The sequence below is a fragment of the Salvelinus fontinalis genome, chromosome 1 (assembly GCF_029448725.1).
Source record: "Salvelinus fontinalis isolate EN_2023a chromosome 1, ASM2944872v1, whole genome shotgun sequence".
Taxonomy (NCBI): Eukaryota; Metazoa; Chordata; class Actinopteri; order Salmoniformes; family Salmonidae; genus Salvelinus; species Salvelinus fontinalis.
Window position 1 is genome coordinate 59,387,773 of NC_074665.1, and position 26,113 is coordinate 59,413,885.

A 26,113-nucleotide genomic window follows, 5' to 3' on the forward strand; every position below is an offset into this window, starting at 1 on the left:
AGATAGTTGACATGAAGCAGTCCCGTAATTTTGTTTTTACGTACGACTTGGTCTGCCTCTCTTGGCCCCAATAGGTATTGCATACCCACACTGACATGGAAAGGGATTGAAGTTTAAACAATGTCGAATATAGTCCATGCCAGAACATTGCTTTGTGTTTTTGGACTTCCTTAATTGTCCAGTCTGTAGACCAACTAACATTGTAGAGCCAAGTGCGTCATTCATTTGTTAGACAACTATTCTGGCATTAAGGGCAGACCTTTCCCAGGGCAGCAGTGTAACAATATCTGCTCTATCCCAGTCAATTGTCAGCCTGGACAAGGACAGCTCTTTTCTTGTGACAATGCTCTCTGTCAACTGACTGCATATACACACACACCCCATTTCATACAAAGAGGTCTCTGTTGTGGTAGTTGGAGAATCAGACACTAAAAGTGACAGTAGATTGAATTGTGGGATCTATCACCAACCAAAAGACAAACCATAACTTTGGGCTCCAAGGCACTGCTGCCTGGAATTGAACCAGGGTCTATCACAACCGGCTGTGAGTCCCATGGGATGGCACACAATTATCCCAGCATCATCTGGGTTAGGGTTTGGCCGTCATTGTAAATAAACATTTGTTCAACTGATTTGCCTAGTTTACTTATGTATCAATGAAACCAGTGTAAACTATCGTAGAGCTTTGTCAAAAACAAAGCTCAACGATAGCAAACCTCGCTTTGGTGTTCAACTTCCACTTACTGTATTAACGTCAACTGGAATGCTGTGAATTTTTCCTTTGTTCCAATAAACAAAAAGGAATCATGAACAGTAAATTGATTTTAATCATTAAAGTCAATGTACTCATTATTGAAAAATAAATTACAGTCAAATTAAAATGCAAAAAGACTTTCGGCCCACTCAAATTCCAGAAAGCATTGTCCGAGGTGGAATTGAAGTGCTCTAGCCTGGAGTTTGTTTACATACTGGTATAGTAGAAAGAAAACACGCAATTTTACAAGACCAATCACAAAACATTCCATAACAAATCACTTTTAGGCCAATCCCCCCCAAAAAAGCCATAACACTATAAAATGTATACAAAGTTTCAATGTCATATACATCATGCCTTATTTGTAAAACAAAAAAAGACTGTACAAACTGGCACGTTCCTAGGCGAGACAGTTGTGGATGGAATTGGTACTAAGGTGTTGGCATAAATGATCAGTGCTGTATTAAGAGAAAAACATGCTAGATTTGCAATAACTTTGATCACTCCCACTATACTTGTGGGTTTAAGAAAAACAAGTTATATGGTCTGAATATTTCCCCGCTAACCAATAGCTTGAACTCTAGGACCTATTCTAGCGCTATGTTGACCTAATACCATGCAGTGGGAAATACTGGTAGGTAGACACTAAAGCAAGTTCAGTACCTTAAAAACAATGAGGCTCAAATGCTTCCTAAATCCACCACAGTTAAAAACCAAACAATATCAGAAGAGGGGGAGGAACAGACTGGCTTGGCTACAGTATATGACCATGCAGATAGTTCAGCTTGCTTCCAAAGGCACAGCGTCAGAGCTGCATTTCCCTGAATTTCCCTTGAAACCCAAGCAACTGCAATCTATTTAATGACAGTATTAGAAACTAAAACCGAGCCAACAAAACTGACAACTCTTCATAATTTAAAATCCTGGGTGGGGGTGGGGTTGCATCTACAAAATGGCACATTCGAGAAATGGGTCCAATTTTGGTAAAGGCAGGAGAAGACTGGCAACTCCACTTAACTCACTGATTGTCTACCTCCCAACAGAAGGGATCTGATAGAGAAGCCAGCAGTAACACAGGACACTACAGCAGACGAGGTTGGCTGGGGGTGGGTATACTTTGGTTTGCACAGTTCTAGGACTTAGCACACTGAGTGAGTGAGTGGGTGAGCGGATGGCAGAGAGAGAGAGGGGGGGGGGGGGGGGGTCAGTGTGACTTGGCGTGCTGCGTGACCTGTTCTGTCAGACTGGCTCGGATGGAGTTGACCACAGTCTGTCTAACGTTATCCTCCATATATTGCTCACTCAGAGGCTTCAACACCTGGAGAGGAGAGAGCACAGGGGCACATGACTGAATCAAAATCAATAGAAAAGAACATGACAATAAGGACAAAGGGAGTGAAAGAAAGGAGTGAAAATATATTTACCATCCAACATGCAGACCGAAAACAATGATCGTTTAAAACAAGATTTCAATGTAAAAACTCAGATCATGGCAACTGAAAAAATATCTATGAAGTGTCAAGATGATTTATGCTGTATTTACAATCAGATGATTTATGTTGTATTTACAATCAGAAGAGTAGGTCGAGTGCCAACCTGCGCTCTACATGTAGGGTGAACCAGGCAGACAGCATCCCTATAATTAAGACCAGCCCCATAGGCCACAAGGAATGACAAGAGCGGAATGCAGATGCATTTGGAAATAAAGAGCCAAGCAGCTAGCCAGAAAGGCTAGTTAGTCAGTCTTGTCATTGTTGTTTGAGGATAGTTTCTTTCTCTGTGCTGCTGGTAGGAAAAAGCTCCATGTGATTCGACTCTTGGCCGACTCGAAGAGTTTGGAAAGCACCTGCAGACGGGAGGTGAGGAATTAGCAGAGAAGAGCAACGTCAGCAGAGAGACAACCAGACAACCAAAGACAAAGAGTCCACTGAACTGCACCAGGAACATGGGCAGGAAGGGAAACCTCCACCTCACCTTTCTGGAAGTCCTCTGTGAGGCAGAGAGGAGAGGGAGAGCAAGATCAGATTAAAGAAAACAGATCACCAGCTGATTGGACAGGGAAAGGGCAGGCTGATTGGATAGTAAAAAAAGACAGTTAACGTCACATGCACAAGTATACTTAAATGCATTTCTTGCAAGCTCTAAACCCAACAATGCAGTAACCAATAATGTACAAAAAATAAGTTAATAAAAACTAGTAAGCCAAAGTATTCTGACCCCATTTTTTCACGATATAGCCTTATTCTAAAATTGATTAAATTGCCCCCCCCTCAATCTACACACGGTACCCCATATTGACAAGGCAAAAACAGGTTTAGAATTTTTAGCAAATGTATAAAAATAAATCACATTTACTCAAGTACTTTGTTGAAGCACTGTTGGCAGCGATTACAGCCTTGAGTCTTCTTGGGTATGATGCTTCAAGCTTAGTACACCTATATTTGGAGAGTTTCTCCCCTTCTCTGCAGATCCTATCAAGCGCTGTCAGGTTGGATGGGTGGACAGCTGCATAGCTATTTTCAGTTCTTTCCAGAGATGTTAGATCAGGTTCAAGTCCGGTCCTGGCTGGGCCACTCAAGGACATTCAGAAACTTGCCCTGAAGCCACTCCTGCGTTGTCTTGGCTGTGTGCTTAGGTTCATTGTCCCGTCACCCCAGTCTGAAGTCCTGAGCACTCTGGAGTAGGTTTGTCAAGGAACTCGCTGTACTTTGCTCCATTCATTTTTCCCTTGATCCTGACTAGTCTCCCAGTCCCTGCCACTGAAAAACATTGATACTGCCACCACAGTTCCCCGTAGGGATGGTATTGGCCATGTGATGAGCAGTGCCTGGTTTCCTTGAGACGTGATGCTTAGTATTAAGGGCAAAGAGTTCAATCTTGGTTTCATCAGACCAGAGAATCTTGTTTCTCATGGTCTGAGAGTCCTTTAGGTGCCTTTTGGCAAACTCCAAGCAGGCTGAAATGTGCCTTTTACTCAGGAGTGGCTTCCGTCTGGCCACTACCATAAAAGGCCTGATTGTTGGAGTGGTGCAGAGACAGGAAAAACTTACAGAAGAACAACCATCTCCACAGAGGAACTCTTAAGCTCTGTCAGTGACCATTGTGTTCTTGGTCACCTCGCTGACCAAGGCCCTTCTCCCTCAGTTTGGCTGGGCGGCCAGCTCTAAGAAGAGTCTTGGTGGTTCCAAACTTCTTCCATTTAAGAATGATGGAGGCCACTGTGTTTAGGGACCTTCAATGCTGCAATGTTTTAGATCTGTGCCTCGACACAATCCTGTCTCAGAGATCTATGGACAATTTCACCGACCTCATGGCTTGGTTTTTGCACTGACATGCACTGCCAACTGTGGGACCTTAAATAGACAGGTGTGCCCCTTTCCAAATCATGTCCAATCAATTGAATTTACCACAGGTGTACTCCAATCAAGTTGTATAAACATCAAGGATGATCAATGGAAACAGGATTCACCTGACCTCAATTTCAAGTATTATAGCAAAGGGTCTGAATACTTATGTAAAGACAGTATGTTTATTAAACTTCTAAACCCGTTTTTGCTTTGTCATTATGGGGGTATTGTTTGTAGACTGCTGAGGAGTTTTTTTATTTCTTTTAATCGATTTTATAATTAGGCTGTATTGTAACATAATCTGTAAAAAGTGAAGGGATCGGAATACTTTGACTGCACACAGGGTCAGTTCCATTCTATATTTACAATGTGCAGGGATACTGGACAGATAGAGGTCGATATGTATAGGGGTAAGGTGACAAGGCAAAACAGATAGAGATGCAGTAGCATATATGAATGTAGGGATGTGTGTGTGCGTGCGTAGAGTTCTGAATGTGTGAATAGATACAGGGCAACAACAACAACAAAAAATACAAGGGTCAACTCTGATAGTCCATGTTGCCATTTTGTTAGCTAGATCGTGTTTGGGGCTAATGGGGAACTAGAGAGCCCCTAGAAATCTGGAATCTGAGGGAAGGGAATCAACATCACAGACAGGGGAGACAACTAGGAGGAATTCTGGAAAGTCACTCGTCCTAAATAAAAACACTTACAGTACTCTAATTCACTTATCCATACTTCTATCTTTAACATGAAAACACCCACCTGTTCCCAGAGTGTCTCTGCCAACAGGTCTATGATGGTGCCCACATCTCTGAACTCCCCTGAGTATTTTACATAGGCCCACATGCAGAGCATCATGAGGGCCACGCCCATGACCAGGTTGGCCAGCATGGCAATAGTGTTCATTCCGATGAAGCCGGTCAGCCCTGAGACGATGTAGGTGGCGAACATGACGACGAACAGCGTTGCGGGCGTGCGTGCGGCATAGAAGATGTTCTTGCCCTCGTTGTGCTTGTGGAAGTTGGAGTAGGCCTCATCCAGCTCACCCTCCAGCTGCTCCTGGTATTTCTTGCAGAAGTCCTCTCCACCCATCTTCTTCACGGAGCGGAACTGACGCAACGAGCACTCCTTGACCTCCTCGTGGCAACGTTCCAGGTCTGCAGGGGCGATGTAGGGCTTGTCCCCTCCACACACCTACCAGCGAAACACCACAGTTCAGAAACCAAACAATATTACACCGACAAACTAGGGGTGAACAAACCTACCATTTCCATGCTTTTGCTGTACGTGTCTTTTGCTCCAGCAACTGCTGTAAGGTTGTTGGCTTCAGCCGTTGCCTAGGTAACATGGTAGAAAATGTGAGCACAGTCAAACTCGGGAGGGTTTGAGCGGAATACGAGACTCCACAGGCTTGCTCAAAACTATTAACATCAATGTTGAGCAAACCAATACAGACCTGTAACATGGACTTGGGATGAGGAAGCTCCTCCCCTTGATAGATCTTTATATAGGCCTGGGAAGTAAATGTAGAGAAATTAATTTACGTTGTAAAGAGAAGACATTTTTAGAACACTTTCAGGCATTTCCAGTATGTGTGTCGCCATTGGAGATGCAGAGCGCTTACTCGCCTTAAAATACTCCACTAGATCTCTGCAGGTCACTTTCGCCCCTCCAATCTCCTTCTCCACCAGGTTTTCAGGAGCCAGCAGTAAGGGCACCAGATTGCTCAGCGCCTCCTTGAAGTCACCATCAATGTCTACACAAACAGTCAGAAGCATCGTAAAGCCCAGAGCTGTCTCCTGCCTGGGTTAACTAAGCTTCCTCTCCACTTCAGCATTTTAGAAAAGGGTCAGGGAGTCACTGAGGATGGGATAATGTTGGGTGGATGGGGTTAGTGTCATATGGACGGGGGTCAGGGGGTGGAAAGGATCATTCTCTGTAGTGCAAGGCCTCACCTTTTAATCTTCCGTCAAACATGGGGTTAGTGGCCACCTTGAGGCCAGGGTGGGGCAGTAGGAAGCAACCGATGTTGGAGAAGCAGGAGTGGATATGTTTCCTCACAGTCTGCAGCTCCTCGTGCTGGTTCTGTTTCACCTGCAGAAACAATCGCCACAGCTGTTACATAATATCCAAGAAAGACACTGGTCTTTTGTCCAATGCTACCCCACAAGTGCCCGTTGGCCCAATTGGAACATGATACCCAACATAACACAAGTCAACGCTTCCATACACGCGGCTCAGCTGTTACATGCTACCCAATAAGATGCTCAGCTGTTACATGCTACCCAACACATGGCATACAGTGGTATGATATCTACACTTCCAGATCCTCCTCTAAGAAGTGATACTGCAAGTCCCCTTCCATTCAGAGCTAAACTGAACAAAATTACTCATTACAATTCATCCAAGATTTTGAATTCAAACTACTTTTGTTCAAAACTGTAGTGGAAATTCCTCTCCTGAAAAGCCACACTGGACTAGATACCATGTTTAAATTTGGAGCAGCCCATTTTAAAATTCTCCTTCACAGGCCTCATTCTCTCCTCCAGACCTACCTGCAGTCTCTTCTCTAGAAAGCGGTTCCCTCCCTCCAGTCCATAGTTGTGTTCGTATGGATAGCTCCAGTCTCTGATCAGGAACATGAGTGACTGGAACACAAACACAGGGTTACTGAGAATCAGTGCTCAGAAAGGACAAATGTGCTCGTCAAAACTGTTGAGTATATTGAAGAAAGCATATCCATTTTCAGAACAGTAACATACCTGAAAGGGTTTTAGATAGATTTCCTCCAAAGCAAGCCGGCCGTATTCTGTGAAGAGCTAAACATACGGAGTAAAGACAATGGATGTTAGTCATCATAGCCCCAACATTGTTTTCAAACACTAACAAATGTGTAACGTTCTTAATCTTGTCAATATGGGGGCGCTGTTTTCACAATGGAAAAAATCGTGCCCAAATGAAACGGCCTCGTACTGTTCTAGATCATACAATATGATTATTATTACTATTGGATAGAAAACACTCAAGTTTCTAAAACTGTTTGAAATATATCTGTGAGTAAAACAGAACTCATTTGGCAGCAAACTTCCATACAGGAAGTGAAAAATCTGAAAACGAGGCTCTGTTTCAGGGCCTGCCTATTCAACTGGCTTTTATTTATCGATATGCATGCATTTCATACGCCTTCCACTAGATGTCAACAGGCAGTGGAAGGTGGAATGGGATGTCTAGCTTGATCTGAGGCCGAACAAGAGCTTTTGGAGTGACAGGTCCGGTATTTTCTTCGTCTTCGACGGCGCGCGGGGGAGCTCGACATTGTCTTCTGAAAAGCGTTCGGTATACACGGCGAATATCTCCGGCTCTGATTTATTTGATACATGTGATACTAAACATCATAAAGTAGGTTTTTTTCAACCGAGTTTTTATCAGTTTATCCAACGTTTATTGGGACTTTGAGTTTTCCGTTCTTTGCGCCAAGAGAGGATGGGAATGTTAGCAACCTTGGCTAGCATTGTGGCGCGAATTCGACAGAAGAAATGGACATTCTAAAACCAAACAACGATTTATTCTGGAAATAGGACTCCTTGTACAACATTCTGATGGAAGCTCAGCAAAAGTAAGAAAACATTTATGATGTTATTTCGTATTTCTGTGTAAAATGTTGACTCCTATTCTCCGCCGTTTTGGTGAGCGCTGTCTCACAATAACGCAAGCTGTATGTTATGGTAAAGTTATTTTTAAAAATCTAACACAGTGGTTGCATTAAGAACCAGTGTATCTTTCATTTGCCATACAACAAGTATTTTTATGTAAAGTTTATGATGAGTTCTTTGGTCAGATTAGGTGAGTGTCCAAAATAAAATTCTGGTGAATCGATGCTACGTATTCACAATTTATAACCAGGATTTGTAGCTATAAATATGCACATTTTCGAACAAAACATAATTGTATTGTATAACATGTTATAAGACTGTCATCTGATGAATTTGTTCAAGGTTAGTGATTCATTTTATCTCTATTTTGTCGGTTTTGTGCAAGCTATTTTTGTGGGGAGTAAATTGCGTTGTGTGTTTGGCTACTGTAGTGAGCTAATAGAAATATATATTGTGTTTTCGCTGTAAAACACTTTTTTTTTTTTATCGGAAGTATTGGCTGGATTCACAAGATGTTTCTTTCATTCGCTGTACACCATGTATTTTTCATAAATGTTTTATGATGAGTATTTATGCATTTCACGTTGCTCTCTGTAATTATTCTGGCTGCTTTCGTGCTATTTGTGATTGTGGCTGCAATGTAAAACTATGATTTATACCTCAAATATGCACATTTTCAAACAAAACATTAATGTATTGTATAACATGCTATAAGACTGTCATCTGATGAAGTTGTTTCTTGGTTAGTGACTAATTTTCTCTATTGTCGGTTTTGTGAAAGCTACCTATGCGGTGGAAACATGGTGAAAATATGCGGTTGTGTGTTTGGCTATTGTGGTTAGCTAATAGAAATACATAGTGTTTTCGCTGTAAAACATTTAAAAAATCTGAAATGATGGCTGGATTCACAAGATGTTTATCTTTCATTTGCTGTATTGGACTGGTGATTTCATGAAAATTATATTATATAATATCCCTGTCCCGTTAGGCTAGGCTATGCTAGTCAGCTTTTTTGATGAGGAGGATCCCGGATCCGGGATGGGTGATAAAGTAGAGGTTTTAAGGTGAGGAGGAATGACGAACATACCTGGAGATGCTGAAGGTCATCCTCCTGAATATTCTGAGACAGGTTATACACCTGAAAACACACAATAATACCATGAAATATCCTTTGTACGTTAGCCAGTTCTTGACAACATACCATTTCAAATCAGCAACGAACTAGGAACTCAACTGGCACAATATGTATGCACTCTTCTGGGTACATGGTCAGTAAAATACTAATAACTCAGTCACCGGCAGGTCCATCCCATAGACTCACCTGTACAGAGCTGGTCATGGTGCTCAGGGCAAAAACTGTTGCACAGTCCTTTATGGTGGACTGGCTGTCAAAGGCTCCCTGTGTGTCCACTAACAGAACAGCAACCTGTCGAGGGTTAGGATACTGCAAGTCACCTTTAGTTGATCAAGACATGATGGAAATCCACTTAAAGAAAGTACAGCAGAGATGGACATAAGATCATAAACATATTAAGACTGAAATTGAGAGGAACAATGGTTGTGTGTCAGAGTAAGGCTCACCTTGCTCCCATCTGGCTTGTTGACCACAAACACCTGACTCCAGACCTGGATCCCTGTGGTCTCCCTCTCACAGCCTCCTCTCCAGCTGAACCCTGTCAGAGGATCATCATCACCCCCCACCCACGAGTCTGACTGCTCCTGCTGCTGTGAGAGGACAAGAAAACAGAGTCATAGGTATAGAAAACATCAAATAAGTTATTGATTTCTGTGGGCAAGTGTGTGTGTGTGTGTGGCATGTAGGTAATATGGTAAAAGCCCTACAGTTATATATTTTTTATACGGAATTTAGTACATGCATTTGCAAATTACCACCACCGGAGGTCACTGTAGTATCATTCTTAGTACTAGTCCGCCTGAGATATCTGGCTAATTTACAGAGAAGCATGTGCCAACTGCAACATGTCAGACTCCTTTCAGTCTAGGCCACATGTCAAACCCATTCCACGGAGGGCTGAGTGTCTGAGGGTTCAAACTGATCCCTTGTAATTGATTGATGAATTAAGATCACTAATTATTTAAGAACTCCCCTCACCTTAATAACTCCCTACATGTACATATTACCTCGACACCTGTGCCCACGCACATTGACCCTGTACCCCCGTGATTATAGACCCGCTATTTTCATTTACTGCTGCTCTTTATTTGTTATTCTTAAGGTATTTTCTTAAAAAAATGCATTGTTGGTTAAGGGCTGATATGTCAGCATTTCACAGTATGGTCTACACCGGTTGTATTTGGCGCATGTGAAAACATTTGTTTTGACCTGGTTGTCTAGGTCTTAAATTTAAAAAATACAGACACTAGGCCTTCCATGGAATTAATTTGAACCCCCTGGTCCAAAAACAAAACTTAAGTCTGAAGAACACCAAACAGGATAACAGCTGCTGTTGTGAAAACAAAGCCATTAGAAGTGTGCACGTTACTCTACTCTACAAGTGCCGACAAATCCCTGTAGAAAATGGAAGAGTAATGCAATGGTGTTGCAGGAGTAGTAGGCCTACAATGGGATTTGACTGACAAAGTAACTAATTATGCAAAACTGTAGCTCCTTGGTACGACAAGAGTATGCGGCCCAGTGTTTCCCCTTTCTAAGCTAACACATGGAATTGTTTTAAGATGGTCATACCAAGGAACATTTAGACATGATTTGGAATTTTAGGACCCCTTTAAGTAGATAGAAAATGCATACAATTATTTGATTAAACATTTGGCCTCACTGCTATTAGCACATAAAAACGCATTGAAAAACATATTCATGCACAGAAACAGATAAGTCAAAATATTTATTCTAAAAGGAAGTTTTTTTGAAGTGTCTGTACTATATCTGAGATGTATACCATAGACAGTAGGTGTAACCCAGCCATGTCACAGGGCTATAATGCTAAAGCATCCGTTTGAAATCTACAGTGGCTTGTGAAAGTATTCACCCCCCTTGGCGTGTTTCCTATTTTGTTGCCTTACAACCTGGAATTAAAATAGATTTTGGGGTTTTTTTTTTATCATTTGATTTACACAACATTCTAAATATTTTTGGGGTGAAAAACAAGAAATAAGAGAAAAACAGAACTTGAGCGTGCATAACTATTCACCCCCCCAAAGTCAATACTTTGTAGAGCCAACTTTTGCAGCAATTACAGCTGCAAATCTCTTGGGGTATGTCTCTATAAGCTTCGTACATCTAGCCACTGGGATTTTTGCCCAATCAAGGCAAAACTGCTCCAGCTCCTTCAAGTTGGATAGGTTCCGTTGGTGTACAGCCATCTTTGTGTCATAACACAGATTCTCAATTGGATTGAGGTCTGGGCTTTGACTAGGCCATTCCAAGACATTTAAAATGTTTTCCCTTAAACCACTCAAGTGATGCTTTAGCACTATGCTTAGGGTCATTGTCCTGCTGGAAGGTGAACCTCCGTCCCAGTCTCAAGTCTCCAGAAGACTGAAACAGGTTTCCCCTCAAGAAATTCCCTGTTATTAGCGCCATCCATCATTCCTTAACAGATTCCCAGTCCCTGCCGATGAAAAACATCCCCACAGCATGATGCTGCCACCACCAAGCTTCACTATGGGGATGGTGTTCTCGGGGTGATGATAGGTGTTGGATTTGCGCCAGACATAGCGTTTTCCTTGATGGCCAAAAAGCTACATTTTAGTCTCATCTGACCAGAGTACCTTCATCCATGTGTTTGAGGAGTCTCCCACATGCCTTTTGGCAAACACCAAACATGTTTGCTTATTTTTTTCTTTAAGCAATGTTTGTCTGGCCACTCTTCCGTAAAGACCAGCTCTGTGGCGTGTGCGGCTTAAAGTGGAAACATACTCCAATCTCCGCTGTGGAGCTTTACAGCTCCTTCAGGGTTATCTTTGGTCCCTTTGTTGCCTCTAATGCCCTCCTTGCCTGGTCTGTGAGTTTGTGGGTAGCCCTCTTGGCAGGTTTGCTGTGGTGCCATATTCCTTCCATTTTTGAATAATGGATTTAAAATGGTGCTCAGTTCAAAGTTTCAGATATTTTTTTTTATAACCCAACCCTGATCTGTACTTTGTCCCTGACCTGTTTGGAGAGCTCCTTGGTCTTCATGGTACTGCTTGCTTGGTGGTGCGTCTTGCAGACTTGGGGCCTTTCAGAACAGATATATATACACACATGAACAACAACAAAAAAGAAACGTCCTCTCACTGTCAACTGCGTTTATTTTCAGCAAACTTAACATGTGTAAATATTTGTATGAACATAGGATTCAACAGACAAACTGAACAAGTTCCACAGACATGTGACTAACAGAAATGGAATAATGTGTCCCTGAACAAAGGGGGGGGGGGGTCAAAATAAAGTCAGTATCTGGTGTGGCCACCAGCTGCATTAAGTACTGCAGTGCATCTCCTCATGGACTGCACCAGATTTGCCAGTTCTTGCTGTGAGATGTTACCCCACTCTTCCACCAAGGAACCTGCAAGTTCCCAGACATTTCTGGGGGGAATTGGCCCTAGCTCTCACCCTTCGATTCAAACAGGTCCCAAACGTGCTCAATGGGATTGAGATTCCGGCTCTTTGCTGGCCATGGCAGAACACTGACATTCCTTTCTTGCAGGAAATCAGCCATACTGCTCGTTCTGTGCGTGGTGGCATTGTCATGCTGGAGGGTTATGTCAGGATCAGCCTGCAGGAAGGGTACCAAGTGAGGTACCACATTTATTTTGGTGTTTTTCAGAGGCAGTAGAAAGGCCTCTTCAGTGTCCTAAGTTTTCATAACTGTGACCTTAAGCTGTTAAGGTCTTAATGACCGTTCCATAGGTGCATGTTCATTAATTGTTTATGGTTCATTGAGCAAGCATGGGCAACAGTGTTTAAACCCTTTACAATGAAAATGTGGATTTTTACGAATTCTTTGAAAGACAGGGTCGTTTCTTTTTTTTGCTGAGAGAGACAGACCATGTGACCCGTGTGCAATGAACTAATTATGTGACTACTGAAGGTAATTGGTCACACCAGATCTTATTTAACAAAGGGGGTGAATACATATTACCACACTACTTTTGTTTTTCCTCCATCTCACCAACTTGGACAATTGTGCATGTCCATTACATAAAATCCAATTAAAATTCCAGGTTGTAATGCAACAAAATAGGAAAAAAAGCCAAAGGGAGTGAATAGATGGAAGGCACTGTATTCTCGCACCAAATATGGTAATGAGAGGAAAATCCAGTCACAGGTATTGGGAGAGAATGGAACTACGTGAAACTAGGCTGACATTCTTAATTTTCTCATCTGATCAATACATTTTTCTGTTCCCAAAAATACAATGCACTAACTTTTATAGACTTGACAAAAGTATAAAAAAATTAAAAAAAATTAATAAAAAAAAACGTGTTTAGGAGTGCAAGGTCAAATTGAATTTGTGTACACTTCAGAAGGAGTTCCTTAATGGAAATATGCAAATACATACAACGCGCCAATAGGATTTCGCTAGCTCGTGCTTGGCCCACCTTCCTTGTTCTGCCCACTATGCTTAATTTTCTCCCACTGTAAACACAGATTAACCATCTTGGTTTAGTTATAAATATCTTCAAATATGAAAGATCAGGAAAACACACGCTTCCATATTTTTATAACTGGTATTGGGCTACTTTCAGACAAGTCGTGCGGCTTGTGGGCGCCCGTGCAAAAAAAAAAAAAAACTAGGTTAAACTGATTTTTGTATTAAGCTAATTAGAAGCTCATCACTAAGCTAAGGATCCTGGGACTAAACACCTCCCTCTGCAACTGGATCCTGGACTTCCTGACAGGTGGTGAAGGTAGGTAGCAACACATCTGCCACGTTGATCCTCAACACTGGAGCTCCACAGGGGTGCATGCTCAGTCCCCTCCTGTACTCCCTGTTCACCCACGACTGCATGGCCAGGCACGACTCCAACACCATCATTAAGTTTGCAGACGACACAGTGGTAGGCCTGATCACAGTCAACGACGAGACTATAGGGAGGTCAGAGACCTGGCCGTGTGGTGCCAGAATAACAACCTATCCCTCAACGTAACCAAGACTAAGGAGATGATTGTGGACTACAGGAAAAGGAGGACCGAGCACGCCCCCATACTCATCGACGGGGCTGTAGTGGAGCAGGTTGAGACCTTCAAGTTCCTCGGTGTCCACATCAACAACAAACTAGAATGGTCCAAACACACCAAGACAGTCGTGAAGAGGGCACAACAAAACCTATTCCCCCTCAGGAGACTAAAAAGATTTGGCATGGGTCATCAGATCCTCAAAAGGTTCTACAGCTGCAACATCGAGGGCATCCTGACTGGTTGCATCACTGCCTGGTACGGCAATTGCTCAGCCTCTGACCGCAAGGCACTACAGAGGGTAGAGCGTACGGCCCAGTACATCACTGGGGGTAAGCTGCCAGCCATCCAGGACCTCTACACCAGGCGGTGTCAGAGGAAGGCCCTAAAAATTGTCAAAGACCCCAGCCACCCCAGTCATAGACTGTTCTCTCTACTACTGCATGGCAAGCGGTACCGGAGTGCCAAGTCTAGGACAAAAAGGCTTCAACAGTTTTTACACCCAAGCCATAAGACTCCTGAGCAGGTAATCAAATGGCTACCCGGACTATGCAATTAAACAAGGATATTAGTGTGTGCAAGAGCAGACTTTAGATAACAAGCTTTAGTTCCATTGTCTCTCAGTCTCCGCCCTCTGTGGATGTCAACCAGTCCAGTCAGTCAATCTAACTGCCACACACACGGAAGAGCAGACTCTCTCCAGCAGGAAACGTGACTGGAATGGAGTGTTCAAATTCTAGGCTGTAATAAGAGTACAGCTGTGCAGTGCAGACACCAGGAGGAAATGAAATTATTAATCTAAAGGTTATAACCTGCTGGAGAATAACATGGGGGATACTCAACGATCTCTGCAGTTCTTTCGGTTCATTCTGGACTGGAACTAGTGCAACAGAGCAATCCTGAAAACCTGACCCTGGATGAGATTGAGTGCATCGTCATCTCAAAGAAACAATAAGCAATCACTGCTCCTCTGAGCCCACTGACGTTTCTTCAGACTTTACTTCTCTGTCCTCAGCTCATTCAGTGTCTGACTTGAGATTAACAGACCCAGGCAGGCAGGGATTCTAGCAGCAGTCTACAGTGACATTGAGTGTGAGGCAGCTTCAAATAAAATGTTATTTGTCACTTGTACCAAATAAAACAAGTGTAGACCTTACCGTGAAATGCTTACTTACAAACCCTTAACCAACAATGCAGTTAAATTATTGTCTTCAAAATATTTAAGATTTTTTTTTAAAAATAAACTAACAATAACAGGGGGGGGGGGGGGTACCGATATAGAGTCAATGTGCAGGGATACTGGTTAGTCAAGGTCATTTGTACATGTTGGTAGGTGTAAATTGAGAGATAATAAAAACAAAAGGGGGAGATCAATTAAAATAGTCCGGGTGGCCATTTTATTCATTTTTCAGCAGTCTTATGGCTTAGGGGTAGAAGCTGATAAGGAGCATGTTGGACCTAAACTGGTGAGAACAGTCTGACTTGGTGACTGGAGTCTGAAAAAACTATTTAAAGAGCAGAATATAACGATATCCCTTTCCCAAGTTACCTGACATACACTACATGACCAAAAGTACATGGACACCTGCTTATCAAACATCTTATTCCAAAATCATGGGCATTAATATGGAGTTGGTCCTCCCTTTGTTGCTATGACAGCCTCCACTTTTGTGACCTGCTGGAGGTCATTTTGCAGGGCTCTGGCAGTGCTCCTCCTTGCACAAAGGCGGAGGTAGCGGTCCTGCTGCTGGGTTGTTGCCCTCCTACGGCCTCCTCCACGTCTCCTGATGTACTGGCCCGTCTCCTGGTAGCGCCTCCATGCTCTGGACACTACGCTGACAGACACAGCAAACCTTCTTGCCACAGCTCGTATTGATGTGCCATCCTGGATGAGCTGCACTACCTGAGCCACTTGTGTGGGTTGTAGACTCCGCCTCATGCTACCACTAGAGTGAAAGCACCGCCAGCATTCAAAAGTGACCAAAACATCAGCCAGGAAGCATAAGAACTGAGAAGTGGCCTGTGGTCACCACCTGCAGAACCAATCCTTTATTGGGGGTGTCTTGCTAATTGCCTATAATTTCCACCTTTTGTCTATTCCATTTGCACAACAGCATGTGAATTTTTTTGTCAATCAGGTGTTGCTTCCTAAGTGGACAGTTTGATTTCACAGAAGTGTGATTGACTTGGAGTTACATTGTGGTGTTTAAGTGTTCCCTTTATTTTTTGGAGCAGTGTATATATAGTGTGTGTGAAATGACATGTAGCGATAATCTAGCAGTCTAGGAATGGAAGATGTATTTTGGGGTAAGTAAAGTAAGTAAAGTAAGTAAGTAAAGAGCCTGTAGGAATTTCACACCACTAAATTAATACCAATGGATTTTTTAGATTTTTTATAATATCTATGTAGAGCCATTAGCTGACTTCCCGTTTACAGCAGTTTTATAAACCCCTAGATGGACATTATGTGCAGCAGACAATAAGGTGTGCAAGTGTCTCGTTAATCTGGGAATACAGGACTCTAATAAAGGGTTTATTCAGGATCTCCAAACTTCTTTACAAATGTTGGTATTGAACCGACAACTGAGAGATGACCCTGAAAAAGGTTAGCAGCGTTACATAATACCTTTTAATTCACACTACCCTCAGGGTTATGTTAATGACTTGAAAATAGATTGTCTTTTCGCTGTGAACTGTGGTTAAAAGCACTTACTGACAGCATCAACAAAGTTGTTAAATTGGTTCTTGCTTAACAAAATCTTCAACCAGATCTGCTTGATGAACAATTCCATTTAGGGCCCTGAGTTTATTTAGCCTAATCTAGAAGTAGGGCCAGAGTTTGTTTTCCAGGTCAGGTCACATAGAGAAATATCAGTATTCTATATAATACAGTGAATTGTATGTACTGTAGGTATAAGTGTGAACCTGGTTTTACCTGGTTGAGCATGTATCGGAGCATGAAGTCCAGCAGGAAGGACTTGCCCTTGCGGAAGGCCCCGGCGACAGACACCACCACCACATTGAGGTCTCTGACATCCTCCTGCAGTAGGAGCTTCTCCAGGGCCTCCGTGTCCAGCTCAAATTTGTGGTCGTCCTCGTGGGCCAGGACTATCTGGATGGGCCGAGCCTTCTCCAACCCCACCATAGGCTGCTCTTCAGTTGGCTGCTCCCTAACATGACTCAGCTCTGGGGCCTGTTCCAACTCGTCTGTCTCGCTGTCAGCCTCTGCCCGAGGCGCTATCCTGCGACGAGTCCTCCGATCTGGCAGGGACAGAGGAACATCCTCCACACCACCTGCACCTGACAGAACAGGACACACAGGTTTCATGCTGTTAAGAGCAGGGAGAGGGCAACAGTGCAGTTTACACACATGGTGTGGTTTAAACTTTACATATCACAAGGAAAGGTTTCAGAGAGAAGTGTAGTCTGAGTCCTCTCAAAAAAAGTTATTCGTTAGTCTTATCTTAGAGGATTCCAGCATCTGAACTTCAGTCACCCTAAGACATTTTCCATATTATTGAACATTCCATGACAATTCCTGGCCATGGTATTTGTTGCATGCTGCCAGTACATTGCCACAGGCCTGCACTGCACACACTTGGGTATTAGGAAACGTATTGGCAAAAGGGGGACAAAAGCCAGGGGTATTGTGAGATGAATGTACTAGGCCTTCATATGGTCATACTTGGCCCAGTGACTATAGCACATACACTACGCAGTATATTTTATGTTTCAAGGCTATGACCTCAGGGAGATTAGTCACAAAAGGAAAGCATTTCAAACAGCTTTCAGTTTAACTTTTTAATATTTCCCGGAAAGGGTGTCCCGGAAGGCATTCCCTTTCTAGAGACGTGTGGGAATCGCTCTACATCAGACACGTCACTTTATCACAGTAGATAAACGCCTAAACCAACACCCTGGGAACTGGTATGACAAGTAATTGGGACTGCTAGTGCTCATGCAAACAAGCATCCTACAACTGCCATCGTAATTAGACAACAACAAAAAAACTGGTTGTGTTTCAAGGAGACCTTTGGAAAGTATGATTCACAACATACCAGAAACACCAAGCAAGACTCCAAAGAAAACGTCAATCTGCCCATTGACATTTTCCTCAGAGCTGACAGTCTTACAAGACGTGTGTAATTTGGACACGTCGAAGAACAACTATCATACCTAATAACAACCCCATCCAAAGCTCAGAGTGAGGATTTGGTGTAAGGCAGGTTTGAATGCTGGGTGCTGGGCTGTTCTCTGCCGAACAGCAGTGGGCTGACTGGGAACTATGGCTGATGCCAGGAGAGGGGTTGCCGAACAGAAGGTATGAGAGAACAGGACAGCATTCTGCGGAGCATTCTGTGGAGCAGAGCTTACACCGAAGAGGCATCCTGCTGATTCTGGTATACTGACTGTCTCGTCTGTCAACAGACGGCATTCACTGTGGGTTTGAGACTGCTAGATTAACGCTGTACAAAAAAAAGAAGAGAAGTCAAACACTAAAATCACACCAAACAATAAGTCAGAGACTAACAGTGGTTTTATGAATGTATTCTACAGCTAGACAGACACCCATATCACAGAGTTGTTTTTTTAGCCTCAGTGACAGTAAAGCTGAATTTATATAGAAACGAGTCACGACAAAAGCCCCAGCTCCTGACACCTCAGTATTTCCACACATGGGCAGACAAGCAATTTACACCAGTCTGATTAATAACCTCACCTGCAACACATGCAGAGTAGCATGATAGCGGGTCAGGATGAGAAATAGAAGACTCGCTGGGAGAATCAGGTAAGAAGGCCATCTAACTTGTTGCCAGACTGCTCTGAACTTTACTCACATATAAAACGGTACTTAACATCCCGCATAAAATGATAACCGAAACATACACCTCTTAGCCCAATATTGGACTAAAGGACCCTAACGTTACTCCAAGGACCTTACATATTCTGTTTAAAGGGTGAATTGGCTATGGAAGACAACAGCCAAATACACCATCTAAAATGTGAATGATACAGCAATTGCTGTAAGGTTCTAGAAACAAATCCCTCTACACTCATATCACAACAAAATCATTTCACAAATGAAATGTACAGTTTTAGCCAAAAGTATTTTTCAGGGACCACACGTCTGTGGTGTCTGTCTTCCGTTTACACACAGGTGTTCAGAAAAGCAGATAGCCAATTAGCACAGGTAGTCCACTGATTTCCTTCTGTTTTCCCTAAACAAGCCATGTAACATGGAAATCTGGCCATGTGGGTACCCTAACCCAATAAAGTTATGTATCAAGTTAACCTTAATAACATTATTTCTCACCGATATGAAAGACAAGGTTATTATGCTTCCAAAACCGTACCCAAAGTGATGCATGTTAATGTTTAGACCGAGCGTCGCGGCTCTTAACAAACCCCCCCCCCCCCCCCCCCCCCTATAGAAGACGCCTTCATCCAATGACTCGAGTAATGTAACCGAGTCATGATCAAGGACTAGGCCCCTCTACGCGTCTATCAAGGCAGTGGAATAAGTAGCTGTAGTCAGCAGAATGAAGTGCCAATGCTGTTATAGGAGTCATAGGAGATAGACAAAACATACACTACTCTGCAGGGACTGGGCTGCTGAGCATTCCTATAGGGTTGATGGGAAGAAACCATTTACTGCGAGTGCTGATGAGGGAAGCTAGAGGTTAGGCAAATACACAGTCCAATCCCTCTACCTTTGAGCAAACTGAGACGTATCCAAAAATGTACAGGCTTATCATTACTTTTATCTTCCCACAGTTCTCTCCTGTTGCATCGTATTAGCCCTGATCAGGGTCTATTGGCAGTCCATGTATGAGGCAGTGGAGGTCTACATCTCAGCTCAGTATCTGAAACAGCTCTCCCTCTCCCCTTTACTAAATCTGAAGACTTGAGAAGCCACGACAACACACTTCCTTCCTCTTCAGAGGAAAGGAACATTTCATACAAAGCAAAACCCCAGTCCCACTCTCCTCTTTGGCGACCCTGCCAACTCCAGGAGACTACTCCCTCTCTGGACCGGAGTCAAGGAGGGTAAATGCTCAACTGCATAATTGTTTTATGAATAATCTATCATATCCTCCATTTGCACAAAATACTTACTTTCAACCACTAGCAGATGTGCATACGCATGGTCTAAAGTTAGCGGTGAGGTGAGCACATTCTCACTTCAAGTTAAAATGTTTTAAATGCCAACTTTTGCGTGAAAACTGGTGCACACACATTTTGGGGTATATTTTATACGTACGCACAGCTTATAAAATGAAGCTCCTGTAACCCAAGGACGAAGTGCAGCCCCAGTGAGTGTTAACTATTGCCACAAACAAAGCCAGGTGTATTTTGCTGCTTACACAAGTGGCATGTCACAAGGCTAAAGGATTTAAGAGACACACATTACTGAAATGTCAAAAATAACCCAGGTTATCTTCAGAATCTTCCATTTTCCTACTGACTGATTTCTGTACACATCAACATTGGTACACAAATAATTGTGCCAGATTGTGACTGCTGTTCAGTGAGAAAGATGTTAAGTAGGGTTGAAAGGAATTTTCCCCATGTGTAACCAATAGATTAGAACAGCTGAGAAAATGTAGCTAAGGCTACACATCTATCACGTTACAATAGAGTTGATGACAGCCGTTACACCTGAGGGGGAGAGAAAACGCATCTGGTGTTTTCTCCTTGCTTCAATCAAGGAATCTGACGCAAGGACACAGAATGGGTATGCAAAACCAGAGGAGCAAAGATGATCCTTTTCTCTATATTAAGCCTACTTTGGTGACCAGTTAACATTAGGCCTAGTTGAACTGGGTTTCAGTTACACTGCAAGAAGACTAAAGTCGTCACTGGCTATTTCAAGAGGGGAACATTAGATTCAAAGAAAAGCCAGAGGATCCCTAACTTTACACAAATAACTTAGGAATGCCTGGTTGTCTAAATCAAAAAGGAGTTCAAACTAATAACACCCCACTTTTAATATCCCAAACAGCAGGGTTAACTAGAGAATGTTAGCTAGCAAAAAAAGAAAGCTTGTTGTGCCAAGCTAGCTTGAAGAGGGATGTCATTGTTTTCAATTAGAGCATGACAGTAAATACCGTTGAGGCTGGCGGTAAATGCAGTCAGACGCTACGGTAGATGGGACTTGACTCCAGAGTTAAAATATTTCAACTTTTGCTGTAGCGTTGTTTTCTACTGGATGTTGATTTGCACTGTGTTTACTGAAATCACCATAGCAGCGCATAGTGTCGTGCCACCACCATCTTTCTTGTCCTGTTATGTCGACTGGTAGGACGTTTTTGCGGCCCTCGTCTAAAAGCAGCATCATGCTCTCAGATCTCAATTCTTATTAGCCAATGCCAGTCACGTGATCGGGTCATTCTCACAGGCATCACAGCTTCGAAGTAGGCTAATAGTAAAGACCGACGCGATGATGCAACGGCGTGCGTCCTTATCGATTTACGAGGAGCATATTCAAGACGTTAGAAGAACTGTCCACATTTACTTTGTCAGCAAACAAGAGTAATGAACAGCAAAAGCAGCAGCCTATGTCAGTCTACTATCCTCATATAGATTAGGTCAACTTTTGTACTTAGTATGTTGTTCTATTCGAGAAATAAATATTCCAAACACTCTGGGACAGTTGCGGGAGGATAGATCCCAAATGAATACAACCACAGTATACAAAAAAATAAGAATGTTTAAAAGCAAATGAGGCTGATGCAACAGATCAGAACAGTTAGCTTAAAACATTTTTTTTTACATTATAAGGGCAGCAATGCACACGGCTGGCTAAGCGTGAAGGTTCCAAAATGCAATTGGCGGGAAGACACCATTCTCCAATGCGCACCACAACTGCGTGCTTTTTCATGAGAGATGAAAATATAATTTCTAAATGTTAAAAATGGGAAGATCTAAAGATGCAACTACCATGGGTTGTTCATACGACTAGGAGTGTGTCTTTGGCTGCTGGACAATGAAAGAAAGTTGAGAACATGAGAAATACTGGTGTCAATGGTATGAGGAAGTGTTCAAATAATCCTATTAACATGCCTGTGGTCAGAACACAGTAAGACATACCTCAATAAAAACATCCAGGTTTTAAACAATTACTTTTAAATAGTGTAAACATTTTGACTCTAGGGCGAGGTGGGAGATGTTGCAGTGCGCAACAGGCACTACCCTTCCTCTCCTATCTGAACAAACAGTGCCTCGAGTACGACATAATCAAGCCTTCAGACAAGTGGTCACCAACCTGTGTAAAGAGGACTTTTGCTGTCAAAAAGCAAACAGATCTACCATTCAAAATATATTAGAGGTCGACCGATTAATCAGAATGGCCGATTAATTAGGGCCAATTTCAAGTTTTCATAACAATCGGTAATAGGTATTTTTGGACACAGATTTGCCCCAATTTTTTTTTAACCTTTATTTAACTAGGCAAGTCAGTTAAGAACATATTCTTATTTTCAATGACGGCCTAGAAACGGTGGATTAACTGCCTTGTTCAGGGGCAGAACGACAGCACCATTTTGCAATCTTCCGGTTACTTGTCCAACGCTCTAACCACCTGCCTTACATTGCACTCCATGAGGAGCCTGCATGGCAGGCTGACTACCTGTTACACGAGGGCAGCAAGAAGCCAAGGTAAATTGCTAGCTAGCATTAAACGTATCTTATAAAAATCAATCTTAACATAATCACTAGTTAACTACACATAGTTGATGATATTACTAGTTTATCTAGCGTGCCCTGCGTTGCATATAATCGATGCACCTACTTCGGCAAACGGTGATGATTGAACAAGCGCATTTGTGAAGAAAGCACTGTCGTTGGACCAATGTACCTAACCATAAACATCAATGCCTTTCTTTAAAATCAATACACAAGTAAATATTTTTAAACCTGCATATTTAGCTAATATTGCCTGCTAACATGAATTTCTTATAATTAGGAAAATTGTGTCACTTCTCTTGTGTTCCATGCAAGCAGTCAGGGTATATGCAGCGGTTTGGGCCGCCTGGCTCATTGCGAACTGTGTGAAGTCCATTTATTCCCAACAAAGGCCGTAATTAATTTGCCAGAATTGTACATAATTATGACATAACATTGAAGGTTGTACAATGTAACAGCAATATTTAGACTTAGGGATGCCATCCGTTAGATAAAATACGGAACGGTTCCGTATTTCACTGAAAGAATAAACGTTTTGTAGTCAAAATGATAGTTTCCGGATTTGCTGGCTCACTGGCTCCAGGTCATCTCCAAGACCCTGCAACTCCCTCTTCCCCTACTGTATATATTTATTTATTTTGCCCCATTATTTCTATTTTGCACATTCTTCCACTGCAAATCTACCATGCTCGTGTTTTACTTGCTATATTGTATTTACTTCGCCACCATGGCCTTTTTTTGCCTTTACCTCCCTTATCTCACATTGTATATAGACTTATTTTTCTACTGTATGTTTGTTTTACTCCATGTGTAACTGTGTTGTTGTATGTGTCAAACTGCTTTGCTTTATCTTGGCCAGGTCGCAATTGTAAATGGGAACTTGTTCTCAACTTGCCTACCTGGTTAAATAAAGGTGAAATAAAAAATGAAATAAAATGACCAAAGGCTCGTATTTCTGTGTGTTATGTTATAATTAAGTCTATGATTTGATAGAGAAGTCTGACTGAGCGATGGTAGGCACCAGCAGGCTCGTAAGCATTCATTCAAACAGCACTTTTGTGCGTTTGCCAGCAGTTATTGCGCTGTTTATGACTTCAAGCCTATCAACTCCCGAGATTAGGCTGGTGTAATCGATGTGAAATGGCTAGCTAGTTAGCGGGGTGCACGCTAATAGCGTTTCAAACGTCACTCGCTCTGAGACTTGGAGTAGTTGTTCCCCTTGCTCTGCATGGGTAACGCTGATTCGAGGGTGGCTGTTGTCGATGTGTTCCTGGTTCGAGCCCAGGTAGGAGCGAGGAGAGGGACGGAAGCTATACTAAAGTGCCTATAAGAACATCCAATAGTCAAAGGTATATGAAATACAAATGCTAGAGAGAGAAATAGTCCTATAATAACTACAACCTAAAACTTCTTACCTGGCAATATTGAAGACTCATGTTAAAAGGAACCACCAGCTTTCATATGTTCTCATGTTCTGAGCAAGGAACTTAAACGTTTACATGGCACATATTGCACTTTTACTTTCTTCTCCAACACTTTGTTTTTGCATTATTTAAACCAAATTGAACATGTTTCAATAATTATTTGAGGGTAAATTGATTTTATTTATGTATTATATTAAGTTAAAATAACTGTTCATTCAGTATTGTTGTAATCGTCATTATTACAAATAAATTAATCGGCCAATTAATCAGTATCGGCTTTTTTTTGGTCCTCCAATAATCGGTTTTGGCGTTAAAATCATAGTCGGTCTACCTCTAGTATATATTTTTTCAAACAGGTCTTCAATTTTAACATTAATATAATTAAAACAGTTCAGTTCTGTGCAGTACGCAGCCCTAATACATTATCACAACATATTGGCTATATAGCTGGCAATATCGTTCTTCTCAGATCATATTTCAAAACTCAAGCTATGATAACAAAATCGATCAGTTGGTGTAGCACTTGCAAGGCACAGCTGAGTATAAATTGAAATAATTTGCTTTTTTATTATACTGGCCTGATGGTACCTGCATTGGATGGTCATGGTGCTTTTCAAGAAAAACTAGGTTAAAAAAAAGCATTTTTAAAAAGTCAGTGATGTTCAGGTCGGAAAGTCGGGGCTTAAGCGTAACTGGGGAAGAAGTGTAGTTCATCAACTGGAGGAACACAGGGTATGGATCTGCTACATTCATTTTATATTTGTATCCTACTGATATGAAAGGGCAGTATATTTTGAAAACCGCTTTGCAAGTGATTGACGTTTATAAAACGTTGAAACCCAGCGAAACTAACCGCTGAAAACCCTATGGAGAAAACGGTTTTCGAGAGGGCTTGCTGCAAGGAAACTGTTAGTGACAGCTGGTTCGATAACGTTACAGTATTTAGCAAACATGTACCTACAACCATAGATGCATGTCAATTACAACTCTCGTATAAAATGCAAAAAGTACCCCCACAGTCTGGGGCTGTACCACGGAACAGCGGGCAACACGCGCAGTCTGAAATGACGGACCAGGCCAGGTGAGGTGAGTGACGGCTGGTCTACACAGGCGGGGACGATTTAGCGAGCATAGCTAGCCAGCATAGCTACACAATACACATTTCACTGGCCGGGTCCCTGTAAAAGTAAAAACATAGCTTGGCTACTGGAGGTTGCGACACTCAGGAGAAACAACGCCAAACGATGTACATTTCAGTTCATCAGTCTCAAGCACATATCCAACTCCCTATTTTCTTGTTATATAAAACGTTACCTTCGTCAAAGACGTGTCTTTTGTGGTTTTGTTCGAAATGATTCCTCTTACTCAGCCCGCTCAATCTCACCTCCGCCATCTTGTCCTGTTTAAATTAAAATAGTCACACGTAGCTGACGTCAAAGAACCCAGTTTCGCTGCTTTCTTTTAGGAAGTTCACGTTGCCTGATGGTTATCCGCAGGGTCCTAAGAAAGATCCAATGCAGTACACCATCAGTGGCTGATGTCCAATCAGTGTATTAAATTAACTAAGTAAAATTACTTTGAAGTACTACTTAAGTCGTTTTGGGGGGTATCTGTACTTGACTTTGCTATTTATATTTTGACTAGGCCTACTTTTACTCCACTACATCCCGAAAGAAGGGGAACCGTGGTATATTGGTTATTTACTACAAACCCTGAGGTGCCTTAGTGCTATTATAAACTGGTTACCAATGCAATTAGAGCAGTAAAAATAAATGTTTTGTCATACTGGTGGTATATGGTCTGATATACCAGGGCTTTCAGCCAATCAGCATTCAGGACTCGAACCACACAGTTTTTAAGGAGCTATACAGAGCCCTCCTCTTTGTTACAAAATACGGGAGGCGCACAGCGACGCGGTAGGGAGCTCAATTTGGCCTCTGCATGCCTCCAAAGGCTCCGCAATTGGAACCTCTGACCACATTTTCGGATCAAGCAGAAATGGCCTTTTATGCACTTATGCCATATAGCCTAAAATAACGAAAGAAAAACTTAAATGCACAAGAATGATACCTTTATGGATTTTTTTAAGGTATTATTTTTTCTTTATT

At 42.3% G+C, this 26,113-nt stretch overlaps 1 protein-coding gene across 5 annotated transcripts; it reads right to left on the bottom strand.

The window, feature by feature from the left end:
• Positions 1–809: 809 nt before the first annotated feature.
• atl2 (atlastin GTPase 2) lies at positions 810–25,736 on the bottom strand. 5 transcript variants are annotated; one of them, XM_055928016.1, is made up of 14 exons: positions 25,320–25,733; positions 16,832–17,196; positions 9,339–9,482; positions 9,079–9,183; positions 8,845–8,895; positions 6,867–6,923; positions 6,660–6,752; positions 6,060–6,198; positions 5,733–5,860; positions 5,561–5,617; positions 5,370–5,441; positions 4,867–5,298; positions 2,729–2,743; positions 1,979–2,600 (listed from the first exon to the last, which is right to left on the bottom strand). In XM_055928016.1, the coding sequence occupies exons 1-14, from the start codon at positions 25,396–25,398 to the stop codon at positions 2,490–2,492; spliced, it is 1,848 nt and encodes a 615-aa protein (XP_055783991.1). In that variant the 5' UTR covers positions 25,399–25,733; the 3' UTR covers positions 1,979–2,489. The 5 variants fall into 5 exon arrangements, 4 of the variants coding, with proteins under 4 accessions (XP_055783999.1, XP_055783991.1, XP_055783982.1 ...); XR_008760061.1 differs by having other exon boundaries at positions 1,984–2,072; positions 2,351–2,743; positions 25,320–25,734; XM_055928024.1 differs by lacking the exon at positions 2,729–2,743 and having other exon boundaries at positions 810–2,072.
• Positions 25,737–26,113: the final 377 nt, after the last annotated feature.

Excerpts from the sequence above, each read along its gene's own strand:
- atl2 (XM_055927992.1), bottom strand. The coding sequence starts at position 25,398 with ATGGCGGAGGTGAGATTGAGCGGGCTGAGTAAGAGGAATCATTTCGAA. Across the intron at positions 6,199-6,659 it reads TTCTAGAGAAGAGACTGCAG|GTGAAACAGAACCAGCACGA; the intron begins GTAGGTCTGGAG and ends TTGTTTCTGCAG. Across the intron at positions 5,442-5,560 it reads ATCCCAAGTCCATGTTACAG|GCAACGGCTGAAGCCAACAA; the intron begins GTCTGTATTGGT and ends CATGTTACCTAG.